Genomic DNA, 12,147 nt, shown 5'->3' with positions numbered 1-12,147 from the left:
TCGATAAGCCTTCGTAAACCTCGTGCCTAGTCTTTTCCGGTTCTTTCAAAATGGAAGGCGATTTTAGTAGTTGTGTTTGTAAGACATGAGAAGTTTGATTATCAAGTACTGCTATATAAAGTGGATGGATACCGTTATAGATCCCAGTGGTGAACCTGCAATCGAGGGAAACAGTCTCAAAAGAAAGCTTGAGCCCGATCATGAAACAGATAATGAACTGAAATCTCCACCAGCAAAAATACTCGCTCATCACGACAAAGACTTTTCAACCCAAAAACCCTCGTTATCGACTGCACCAACTGTGGTTAGACATACCAGCAGTGAATTTAAGGAGGGGGAGATGGAGCAAGCTAAAGCTGGAACTTCTAGAACTAATGAAGAAGAAGGAGTCGAAAAGATGCAGTAAGTTTTATGTACACAACACAGGTAGCCCAAGCTCTTTATTTGTCCCTATTGTTATTTCGTCAAACATAGGGCGAAAAAGAGGTCAGAGAACAGTTTTAACAATTTTAACCGTTTCTTTTCATTTTTTAGACTACTTGTATCTTCATTCTCTGAGGACCAGTTGAATCGTTATGAAATGTACAGGAGGGCAGCCTTTCCAAAAGCTGCTATAAAAAGGGTAGGCTCGATGTTTTGTGCTTGGTTTCTGGAATGTCGTGACCTCCACTAGCTGTGTAGATCCTTATACCATGTTTTTACATCATTATTAAATGAAGTTGTTGTGTCACTTTGATTCCATGAGACATTTTATAAAATGAGTGTTGTGTTTGAAATGTCATGGGAGGATTTTGTGACTCACTTAGTAGGTAAGAATGGGGGAGAGCCTTACCAGAACTGTTTTTTCTCCTCTCTGGAGGTCCCATCTTCCTAAACACACTGCATTAATCCTGTTTTGGGGGATGTAAAAAGGGGTGCTAGGGATGGTGACTTGTGGGAACATCTTTAGTAGAAGTGCCGCCTAGACACTAGTGACTGTAAAATCCTAAGAGCAGTCCTCTTCAAGATTTTGTAAATAGGAATACATGTTTTTTAATATGATATTATTATTTTACAAAATTTCATGTCTGAAGAATTTTGTAATAAGGTGTTCTTTTTATTTGTTGTTTTACAAGACATCAGGCCGTAATACCATAAATTTTTTATACAAACCTAATAAGGGGGGGTGAATAGGTTCGCGGATCGGCGGATTCAGCCCCGAAATGCTCACGGACTACGGATTATGATGATTATTTCAGCGGATTGGCGGATTTTGGAAATACTGCGGATCACGGATCTGTTGACAACTTGGGCACGGATTTCGGATATTGACTGCTTTGACGGTCGAATTTCGGATTTTGAATGAATATCAATCGATGCTATTGTCTATCTGTCAAACCATGCGGATCTAAAAACATCTGCGGATCCACTGATTTGCCCCGAAAATGTTGCGGATCGGCGGATTTACATACCGCTATCCCCCCCTAATACATTTATAATGTGTTGTAGACTACTAAATGTATCTTAGAATGTTAACTCTGTCAATTGTCTTATAGTTAATGCAAGGTGTCACTGGCGGGACGTCCATTCCGCCCAATGTTGTCATTGCAATGGCTGGAATTGCTAAAGTGTTTGTGGGTGAAGTTGTTGAAGAAGGTACATGGTTTATTTCAAGAGCTACTTCTAACAATTTCATTGCTAGGGGGTCTATGAGTACGGTATAGCTAAAGATACATCATGTTTGGCTAACATTTTGCTTGAAACACTCATTTATAAGTGTAGTCACAAACAAAAATTAAACACTCCCCCATATGATTGAACAAAATAAAAACATTTTTTTCCAAACACTTGTGCTGAATGGACATTTATCAAATCAGAATTAAAAATTTCCCAGGTTCTTCTTTGATATCTCTTTCAATGTCAAATGAAAAAGTATGCCCTGATTTTTTTTGTATTTAGACCAGTAAAACATGCTCAGTGGTTGTTTGTTTAGCCAAGCTATTACATGTACAGTACATGCTACAGTAATATTCTGCAGGAGTCATTTCCCCACCCCTTGTTAATGACACTGAAATCTTTCATGCTTGTTTTCATTGTTGATAATCGTGTATTTTTCTGCAAAGTCCTTCCCTTGCTTTCCCTCCCCTCATCTCTGTCTCAGTACTATATCTAACCATTTACTTTATGTCACAGCCTGCGATGTGATGGAGAAGTCAAAAGAAAAAGGACCACTGCAGCCCAAACACTTGCGAGAGGCCATTCGTAAACTGAAGCACAAAGGACTAGTCCCAAATATCAGACACCAGAAAAGGCTGTTTTACAGATAGTAAAATTACTAATACCGCATTCACACCAGCAATTAATAGTTTATTATTTTATAATAAATGTACTGTAGTTTAATAGCAGATAAAATGTCCGTTTGGCTACTACTATTACACTTTTTTTCCAGTCAAACCTTCTTTGCAACTGCCACTGAAGCAATTAAATAGAGTGATTTTATGCATATTCATCTTTTGTCTGCGTTCCTGATGCCTGGTGCCTTTCTGCGCTCTCTAATTGGTTAACATATAACTGCCATTAAAACTGTGAAATGGCTATTGTTACCAAAATCCACTTACTAATGAAAACGAAAAACCCAAAGCGCACGTGTGACTGAAAACGAGTGTAAAAGAAGATCACATTTATTTCATACTACACTTCATATAAGCCGCAGTTCAAACTATCCTGAAATTCTGCCTACTCTAACAGTCTAACCTGAGCTGTAATAATAAGTGGTGACCGCTTCAACTGGTCCCTGAACTCTGGCCAGGTCAAAGGGAAGAATTCCTCATAACCCCAGCCTGATCCTTCCTTGTCAAATATGTCCACTTCATTAAAAACATGTGTAGCTTTGAGGAAATTCGATGACAAGGAGTATTTTAGCTTTACAAATCCTTTGCTATTATGGTTGAACTGCTGGGTACAGATTGTGAGATAGAGACCTTGGAATCCAGATGAACGAAGTTTGAGCTCCAGAAACCTATGGTAAATATGTAACCAATAAGTTTTTTTTTTGTTTATAAAACACAGCCCAACCATATCAGAAACTTTTAACGAGGTGTATCGCCCAAGGCAGGTTCTCCAGGTGTTATAAAACCAAAAACGTTGGAACATAGATACTGTATGCAGAAGATGCAAGGGAGGAAAAGGAAAATCAACTCCTTGCAAGCAACCTTCGGCTGCCACATCTTTCTCTCTAGGTTCGCAAGTAGAGAGTTCTCTACACACAAACCGAAGGAGAGTTGTCTTGGGGGGGGGGGGGGGGGGGGGGCTGCAAGGTGTGCACTACTGCAAATACTTACATTTCATACCCACTGACCCAGAAGTGAGGTGATTTTACAATTTTCTTTTTCTTTTCGAATTCAGTGTCTTCATAATTCTCAACATGCCAGTTGAATAAAATTGGCTCTTCAAAGGCCTTCCTGGGTTCATAATCACCTTCTTCTGCTTGCCTCTCCTTAAAAAACAAACAACATCAGGAAAATGGAAACTTGAACACAAGCAAAAGCTCCAGCGATTTTGAATGGTATATTGTATTCATCATTTTAGCTGCCTACATTCATGTACACACAAACTAAGAGAAACTAACTTGAACATCTGCATCAATTCACTTGTTTTACAGTACTGTATATGTTAAAGATGCTTCTAAGTAATCATTCATGCAAAAAGGAACCAAGGTCCCATTGTTCTGTGGCAAAAAGCTTTCCCCACATAGGATCTTTTTATACAAAACATACAGTACTGGTAAGAACATGTAGTAAGAATATAGTACAAATATAGTAAGATTTTGAGGAAATTATGTGGAAAATGTGCTCCCTAATATACCTTATTGGTGATTTTCTGTTTTGAACCAATCAGATGGAGCAAGGGCAGTATTTTTATTATTTTTTTATTTTTTCTCTAATAACCATATTACAAAAAAATAATAATCACTAACAATATAAATATTTAAAAACAATAGGTAAAATCTTGTTTTAAGTGTAACTTATGCTTGAATTCTGAGTCTCGGCCAATCAAATTTCTAGCATTAACAAAGACATTTTTTACATGCCAGTGCACATTTTGCATTCCATGCATTTTTTGCGGTCACCTCTTAGCTGGACAGTTACTTAACAAACCTTTGAGAAGGCATGAAAGAATACAGCTTCTTCAAACAGAAGTGGGAATTTTTCTACAGTGCTGGCAATTGGATGTGCACTTGTTACAACATCATGTAGGTAGTTGATGGTCATGGCTTTAAAGCAAACATGGTTGAGAAGAGGTTCTAAACCTTCATCAAGTACTTCATTCATCTCCGCCCAACGCATCAATGCCAAGAATACTGTGTTCTCAGATGACACACACAACTCATTGCTTCCTAAGACTGAAATCAGCAAGCCAAAAAAAAATTAAAGATTATCAGTGCCAATTTTTTTTTATTATTCTAAAGTGTATAGTTTATATGAATCAGTTATACCTGATTTTAAAGCAGTTGCACTAAGAGAGAAGAATTCTTCTCTTGTCCATTGGTAATCGAGAGGGCTAAATGCTTCAACCAGGTGCTGCTCACATCGCTTTATAAATTCATCCATCTCTGACAGCCTAATACAAAATAATACAGAGAAACAGTAATGCCAGAGCATATACAAACAGACTGGCTACTGTAAACTATTCATTAATCACTGATAAATAGCTCACCTTTCATGCTCTTGCATGTTCAAGGCCTTGTCACATATTGGGATAGAAAGCTCTGCAGTAGACAATAATCTAACCACAAACAAACAAAAACAAAGGCTAGACTAAGGATGACTGTAGTTTGGATATGGGTGCTCTCCTTAGTTCAAGCATCAACTCTGTACTGTAGCTAGAAAAAAGTGAATTTGAGATTAGGGTGGGACAGGCATGAGTGATTCCTTTTTTTTGGGGGGGGTGGACATTTGTAGTAGGGTTTACATGTTTTTTTGCAAATTCTGACTTGGATGCAAGGGGGTGGGCAGCTGGCTCATTCTGGTTATGTCCGTCCATCTGTTCCTAGTCCTAAGATACTAAAGATCGATCTCTGCTCTACTTAGAAAAATTCTTCTCAAGCATACAGTACCTCTGACAGCATTTGAGTGTGGAATCGGCATCATATATAAGTGACAGCCTCATGAGAATCAGCAGGTCATCAACACTCTTGTTGATAACAACATCCGGTCTGTACAGGGATTCAATCAAGATCATGAACATGGCTGACATATCCTCAGTCACATTTATAGACACCTGGAAAATAGAATAATTCTGGTGTAACAACTACTATATTTTATACAATCAATATTTGACCACTCTTAAAGGCATAGTTTAAATTCTTGATCTCATGGGTAATTTTCAGTATTCACAAAACTTGTGGGGAATAAGAAGCCAAGTATAAAATGGTTGCTAAACTTTGAAAAACCCTGTCACATAATTGCTATTGTTATTTAGAAACTATGAGTTAAATTACAGATCAATTGCGATAGGGTACTTCCAAACTTCTTTTAATTTAAAATCTCAGCAGATTGGATGACCTGTAAACAATCCCAAATCTTGCAAAATATTTAAACCATGCAAATACCTTTTTATTTCTTGTCTCTTTCATGCCAGAGCTGAAAAAAAGTCCCCTGAAATAGGAGCTGTTAAGAGCAAGCCAAAAACTATGAACATGTATTTCATACTCTCGCACTACACTTTCTGGTACATCAAGGTCATGGATATCATCTATTTTACATGTCTCTGTTCCATCACACAATTCACGTTCTGGCTCAACTTGTGGCAAAGTTTCTCGACAGTTATTATGGGCTATTGAAGTATTACATTGACTTTTGTCATTTTCTTTTCCAGGTATTTCTTCCAGATCTGTACCATTTGTTGATTGAGGGATGCTATCAAATGTGAATTTATAAATGTCATCTGGCATGGTAAAACTGTCATCAGACTTATTTTTCTTTCTTTTCGTTGCACATTTGGGTTTTTTCTCTCCATCACTGACTTTTCCTCGATCAACATCAAAAGCAGGTGAAGGCTCTGGTCCTTTATTACCAAGGGCCTCATTCGTGATGTCTACAAGAGTCCCCGGTGTTACACCGCCTGCTTCTGTTTCTTCACTTTGATTTTTCCCCTTGATTTCCGCTGTTTTATCGATCTCGATATCACTATCCTCATCAGACAATGCTTCATCTTCTGCTTTACCTGTCTCCGTAGATGATTTTTTAGATTGACAGATATTCTTCGCTAGCTTTGCGGCCCGGAGTTGCTCCCATCCTTGTTTTCGAACTGTAACAACTAAAATCCTGTCCGCCATTTCTGGGTTGTCATAATGATCACCGATCCGATCAAATAATTTACAATTTTCGTCCTTTCCCTCAGCCATTTTCTCCATTAATAAAAGCCAAAAACGGCAAAGATCAGTGCATCAAAGCAACTTCTTTTGTTGGCGTTTTGTTTTACATCGGTCTGTTTGTTATTTGTGACAGCGTTCACTTTGCCTGCAGGCTCGGTTAGTGATAAGATTTATTTTTTTTATGAGGGGAGGGGTGCTAGCAACGAAATATATATTTAGACATCTTATTTGAGATCAGCAATATATCTTTTTTGCTATATATGTGAAACAAACTTCTTAAATGTATCATCAGAATAAGATTATAAACTCAACATAAGATAATCATTCATTTAACCTTTTTTCATTTGTATTTTTCTCCCCCCCCCCCCCCTTACACAACCCTATTGAGTATCCCCAAATCAGCAGGCAAACACGTAAAAGCATGCGCAGAAAAAATACAAAGTCATAGACCTGAATTGAGAAGTTTTTCTTTGACGTCGTAGTGTATTTTTCCAACAAATCTCATCCTAAAATGGTCTTAGAATCAACAATTTTGTGGTAAATATATCACTTATCGAAACATATACATCTTTTTATATTATTTATAGTTTTCTGACGTTATTTGGTATCCTTTAAAGTGTGGACAACAGCGAGTTTATGAGAAATGGCGATTTTCTACCAACAAGAATTCAAGCTCAACAAGACGCAGTTAGTCTGATTTGCCATTCAAAGACCCGACAGAATCCTGAAAATAATGTAGGGCTTATGACGACTGCCAGGTAAAACCTTCAAGAAATACCGTCTCGTTCTTTCTTTCAAGATAAAGCAACTACTGTCTTACACTCCATTTGGCAGTCTATTCCCTCCTTCATAGTCCAACGCTTTGATCATATCGTTTAATTCTACAATTGAATAATCTTTCTAATCTTCTGATGTCTTTTGTTTTCACAGTCTAGAGGTTCTTGTTACACTGACTACGGATGTGGGCAAACTCCTCACAACTCTTCATAAAGTACAACCTCAAGGAGATGTAAACTTTCTCACTGCCGTTAAGAAGGCTCATGTAAGACTGTTTTATTGCATATGGTTCATTGGAAATACATTTCCTTTGTATCCACTTGGCCTCCAGTCCCATGTAAGATAGGTTTAACATCAGGTTTATCATCAGTTGACCACAAGACAAAATAAATGTTGGCGAACTGCGTCTTATTGTACCAGCATGATGGTGCCCTCTGCATGGGGCATATTGCTAACTGGAGGCACCAATTATTAAAAGAAACTATTTCTTTATCAAAAAATCTAATTGTTGTATGACAATTACATGAGTTGTACATTTAGTATTCTTTGTTCCAGCTGGTTTTGAAGCACAGACAAGGCAAAAACCATAAGATGAGAATAGTGGTATTTGTTGGAAGTCCAATAGAGTCTGATGAGAAAGAGGTGTGTAGTTGCTTATTGCCATTTTACCTTTTGTGTTCATTAGGGAAGGGGTCTGATTTACAAACATCGATTTGCTTTTTTCCAGATTGTAAAGCTTGCCAAGAAACTTAAAAAAGAAAAAGTAAATGTTGATGTTGTAAATTTTGGGGAAGAGGTAAGATAAGCCATTTTAGAAAAGAAACCGTTTTGAAAAACATTACTAGCTATTACAATCTTACAGTAAAATCAATATTTAATTTGTCAACAGGAATCAAACACAGAGAAACTCACAGCATTCATTAATATCCTGAATGGAAAAGATGGCAACCTAAGCCACTTGGTGACCGTCCCTCCTGGACCGATCCTCTCAAATGCCTTGGTCTCCTCTGCTATTGTAGTTGGTGAAGATGGAGCAGGAGCAATGGATATGGGATCAGGATTTGAATTTGGAGTTGACCCCAATGCTGATCCTGAGCTTGCTCTGGTATGGTGAATTTTAATGTACAGTAGTGAACCTTTATTAACAATCACCATCCAATACCATTTTCAGTCAAACCCTGAAATAATAAAATTCCTTTAAACCCTTTTAGTATTGTCCACAAGCATCACTATAAAGAACATATAGAATGTCTTATCTTTTAAAAGGGGTCATCAATATTATCACATTACCACATGATCAGGCATGTACTTTCATGTCAATAACTAATGTTATCATCCAAGATTTTTCTGTAAACCATAGTTTTGCCTCATTTTACAAAATAAGAGCTTAATGTACATAAGGGGTGATTTGATTTATATATATTTCAAGACAAGTTTGTAGCTACTGTAGGACCGGCCATATGGGGTGAGTACACCCTTGGCCACCAAAAATTGGTCTTTCTCTAATGGATCATGAAAACTTGATTTCTTCACACTCTCTCTGATTATAGAAGAGAGTCCATGTTTCTTATGCTGAGACTTTTTATCAATATTATAGGCTCTACGTGTTTCCATGGAAGAGCAGAGACAAAGACAGGAGGAGGAGTCACGAGCCACAGGTACTCCAGCTGAGGGGGGCTTGACCACACCCGTCCAGGCCTCTGACCAAGAGGAGGCGATGCTACAGCAGGCACTGGCCATGTCTGACTCTGCTCAGGACATAGGGCGCTCCGTTCCTCCCACCCCCATGGTTGACTTTGGCTCTATGTCTGAGGAGGAGCAGATTGCATATGCTATGCAGCTGTCTTTACAAGGAGCAGGGGAGAGTGGCATGTCTGGGGTTGAGGAGGATGATGATGACCCAGAAGGCAAAGAAAGCGCCATGGAGACAGACACTGAAAACCAGGTGGGAGGAGACATACCATAGAAAACTTGTCTTATTTCACTGATCACAAATCTGAATGGCAGGACTAACTTTAGTCGTCTTAAATGCAGGGAGACAATCAAGACTTGTCTGAGGTAATGGCTGATCCCGATTTTCTGCAAAGGGTCCTAAGCACCCTCCCTGGGGTAGACCCCAGCAGTGCTGCAATCCAAAATGTCATGGGGTCTCTTGCTCAAGGTGATAAGAGTGGTGATCGAGACAAGCAAATGGATGAAGATTCTTCAGGAGACAAGAAAGACAGCGGCAAGAAATGATTATTGAGATGAACATGTAAATAACTGTTGTTGTGACCTTGCATATTAAAAGTATCGAAAATTGATAATGGACCACACTTCTTTATTCGGGTCAGTACGCAGCTCTTACAAGCTGCAATTTGATTGGAAAAATGAACAATATCTGCACCTCGACACAAAGAACGAGTAGAATAGAAACAAAAGAACTCCTTTGTAGAACAAAGATAATAGGAGACAAAGCAGCTGCGTACTTACTCCTTTATTCACTCCTGTAATAAAGAAAGAAAGACTGTACAAGTCCAGTCCTCATCAACAGCAAGAGATCTGTGTCTAAATACAGCATTTCAGTGCATTGTAGAACATTATTTTTCTTGACATTTTTACCACTAGTTTAGTTACTCTCATCATCTTCCTCATCATTAGCATTGGTAATTCGAAATGGTAATGATTTGTAAATATTACAAGTATTCCAAGTCTTTCGTTTCATCACATCATAAATCTCACAAATGTATAACATTGTTCAATTGACCAATATCTTTTTCAAGTAATATCTTGGCTGCTCCCTTGTGTCGGTTCGGTGGTAGTTCTTTCCTGATATTAATTTGCACACTTTCCACTTTTGATTGATATTATCCAGCCCATATATGGTCAACGACTTGCAATCGCTATCGCGCATGCACCACATTGCGCACGTAGTTACATCCGTGACTGGTATTGACTTAATTACGTCATTTCCGGAATCTGTATCCTGCAGGATGCCTTCCGCGAAGTACAGCTCTTCAAGAAACAATGTCAAGTTAGTTGGGGTTAAGACTCGAGTTAGTTTTGTCAGGAGAAGGTGTACTGTTTTAAAACCATAAATGTTAAAAAAAAGGAATGCGATAAAAAATAATCATAAAGTTAACATTCTCACAGAAGCTCTATTCACATTAGTCAAGCAATGCGTAGTCTGCATTTTTCCGAAATTTTCCATACTATAGAAATATGTACGTAAATGGCCTAAAATTCGTAATTACTGTCATTAGGTGAGCCCCGCGGATCCAATGGCAATAATTCTTCACAGAATAAGGAACTGCACAATCGTTACAATGACGAGACTCGAAATTTAAAAGTTTTTCAATTGCTTTTCAAACTATTTTTACAGGGCCGTAGCAAGGGGGGGCACTGATGCATGCCCCCCACCCAAATAAGTAAAAAGGACAAGTAAGGGTGTGGCTGTGACCCCCTCCCCCCCCCCCCCCCCCCCCCCCAATGTATATGTTTTGTGCCCCCAACCGGCCATCCTCGTGAACACGAAAAGAGAGGCTAAATTGAGGTTGGCTGTTTTTTAGAGGTATCTAAATCTAATCATTTGTGAAAACTAATATATTTATCTTTGGAATTTGTATAGTGACCGCTAGAGACCACTTTTATTCAACCTTTTTAGAGCATTTGTATAAGTAAAGATTCCGTCTGTTTAAACAGTGAAAAAAAAAACCCAAAATCCCGAGAAAATACAAATAGTTAAAATACATTGTTGGTTAATCGTCTCCAAAATACTGGAAAGGGACGACAAAACACAGAAGTCTGAAAACGTGGTGAATATCATCAGTGTTTTAAAAATAGGACTCGCCTTTACCCTAGGTGTTCAATAAGCCTTACCTCGGCCATTACCTATCTGATCTGCATCAATGAACTGCCGCCCCATGATGATCGCAAAAAGGAAAACATATTTCATCATCTTATTCTCAAGTTTTTTAAAGTCGAGAATATATTACTAATCGATTCCTACGCTATTTACCTATTTTTCATTTATATTGCAAATCGGAAATAACCCAAATTAAATACAAAACAAGTATTGAAAATTTGGTTTTAACTAAAGCCTCTGTTTTTAACTTTTATTTCTTTTCTTTGGACTTTCCTTTCAATATAAATGCCGGTTTGAGTTTTTGCAGCTAGGTAAACCCATCAGAAAAAGCCACGAATCAAATCTTGGTTGTGAAAGCCTTTGTTTGATTTGTTCATCAAGTATGTTTAGAAAAGTTCTGTCGTGGATATTAAAGCCCTACCTGATTTAATGAGTTTTCTTCTTAAATAAGCTGGGTATTAGTATTTTAGCTGGGAAACTTCTGTAAAATAAAACAATGAATAATATCATAGAAACCCTCATTTCACACGTTAAGATATTAAATAAAAATGAGATTCCTATTCACAATTAAATCTTATTAATTTTTAACATCATCTAGAAAAAGCTCTAGAGGCTGGGGGCGCATATCAATCAATGGATGTCGTTTTTCGAAATGGTCTATAAGAGCCAGGGGCAAGCGCGCGGGAGACCTGTGATATTCTAAAACGTTAGGGGCTAGGCTCCATTTCCAAGATGGCTGCTAAGATTGACTGATATGGGGGGGGGGGGGGGGGGGGGGGGGGGGGGCTAGGGAGGGTTTGGAAACTAGGGGCAGACGTTCCCCGGATGTAGATTGGAAATCGAGAGTGAGGTTGGGATTGGAATATGAAAGGCTGGGGTGCTTTTGCGCGTTCGCTTAAGCACGTTCTGTCATTTTTGACGTCGAAAAGACAAAACAGAAATTTGAATGCCATCAATGAAGATATCAAATTCGGCGAGAAAAACAGTTTTTAAAGTCCACATTTATGTATACATACTCGCAAGGATAGTCTGGCTATCCGACGGAGTTTTAGACTAGCAAAGGTCGCATGCGTGATCCGCACAATTGGCATCAAGCCGGTCGCAGCTCTAAATCCCACATGGATCTAAGCTGTGGTTTAAAGCACTTCGTTAGAGTCGAAGTCGCCCTGCA

The 12,147-nt window shown here is 38.4% G+C and overlaps 3 protein-coding genes and 1 long non-coding RNA gene across 4 annotated transcripts; 2 read left to right on the top strand and 2 right to left on the bottom strand.

Moving 5' to 3' along the window:
* The first annotated feature begins 25 nt into the window (after positions 1-25).
* LOC5501961 (transcription initiation factor TFIID subunit 11) lies at positions 26-2,482 on the top strand. Its single transcript, XM_001623131.3, has 4 exons — positions 26-402; positions 535-622; positions 1,536-1,635; positions 2,173-2,482. The coding sequence occupies exons 1-4, from the start codon at positions 86-88 to the stop codon at positions 2,304-2,306; spliced, it is 639 nt and encodes a 212-aa protein (XP_001623181.2). The 5' UTR covers positions 26-85; the 3' UTR covers positions 2,307-2,482.
* LOC5501951 lies at positions 2,326-6,512 on the bottom strand. The gene is made up of 7 exons (XM_001623143.3): positions 5,591-6,512; positions 5,096-5,259; positions 4,696-4,764; positions 4,475-4,599; positions 4,137-4,381; positions 3,321-3,475; positions 2,326-2,998 (listed from the first exon to the last, which is right to left on the bottom strand). Exons 1-7 carry the CDS (start codon positions 6,392-6,394, stop codon positions 2,716-2,718), a joined length of 1,845 nt encoding a protein of 614 aa, XP_001623193.2. The 5' UTR covers positions 6,395-6,512; the 3' UTR covers positions 2,326-2,715.
* Positions 6,513-6,746: 234 nt separating this feature from the next.
* Positions 6,747-9,435, top strand: LOC5501962 (26S proteasome non-ATPase regulatory subunit 4). The gene is made up of 8 exons (XM_001623132.3): positions 6,747-6,892; positions 6,973-7,113; positions 7,286-7,397; positions 7,688-7,774; positions 7,860-7,928; positions 8,022-8,237; positions 8,730-9,077; positions 9,167-9,435. The coding sequence occupies exons 1-8, from the start codon at positions 6,867-6,869 to the stop codon at positions 9,368-9,370; spliced, it is 1,203 nt and encodes a 400-aa protein (XP_001623182.1). The 5' UTR covers positions 6,747-6,866; the 3' UTR covers positions 9,371-9,435.
* Positions 9,436-9,699: 264 nt separating this feature from the next.
* On the bottom strand, positions 9,700-11,231 carry LOC125567861. Its single transcript, XR_007311841.1, has 2 exons — positions 10,991-11,231; positions 9,700-10,126 (listed from the first exon to the last, which is right to left on the bottom strand). It is a non-coding gene; the product is annotated as an uncharacterized LOC125567861 (long non-coding RNA).
* Positions 11,232-12,147: the final 916 nt, after the last annotated feature.

The sequence above is a fragment of the Nematostella vectensis genome, chromosome 6 (genome assembly GCF_932526225.1).
Source record: "Nematostella vectensis chromosome 6, jaNemVect1.1, whole genome shotgun sequence".
In the NCBI taxonomy this organism is placed as follows: domain Eukaryota; kingdom Metazoa; phylum Cnidaria; class Anthozoa; order Actiniaria; family Edwardsiidae; genus Nematostella; species Nematostella vectensis.
The sequence above is the reverse complement of the archived record's forward strand: the minus strand, read 5'-3'. Positions and strand labels throughout refer to the sequence as shown.

Coding starts and splice junctions, on each gene's coding strand:
- LOC5501961 (XM_001623131.3), top strand. CDS start 86: ATGAGAAGTTTGATTATCAAGTACTGCTATATAAAGTGGATGGATACC. Junction 623..1,535: donor CAAAAGCTGCTATAAAAAGG/GTAGGCTCGATG, acceptor ATTGTCTTATAG/TTAATGCAAGGTGTCACTGG. Junction 1,636..2,172: donor GGGTGAAGTTGTTGAAGAAG/GTACATGGTTTA, acceptor TTTATGTCACAG/CCTGCGATGTGATGGAGAAG.
- LOC5501951 (XM_001623143.3), bottom strand. CDS start 6,394: ATGGAGAAAATGGCTGAGGGAAAGGACGAAAATTGTAAATTATTTGAT. Junction 4,600..4,695: donor AACATGCAAGAGCATGAAAG/GTGAGCTATTTA, acceptor ATTTTGTATTAG/GCTGTCAGAGATGGATGAAT. Junction 4,382..4,474: donor TGCAACTGCTTTAAAATCAG/GTATAACTGATT, acceptor TGCTGATTTCAG/TCTTAGGAAGCAATGAGTTG.
- LOC5501962 (XM_001623132.3), top strand. CDS start 6,867: ATGGTCTTAGAATCAACAATTTTGTG. Junction 7,775..7,859: donor TAGAGTCTGATGAGAAAGAG/GTGTGTAGTTGC, acceptor GCTTTTTTCCAG/ATTGTAAAGCTTGCCAAGAA. Junction 7,929..8,021: donor TTGTAAATTTTGGGGAAGAG/GTAAGATAAGCC, acceptor ATTTGTCAACAG/GAATCAAACACAGAGAAACT.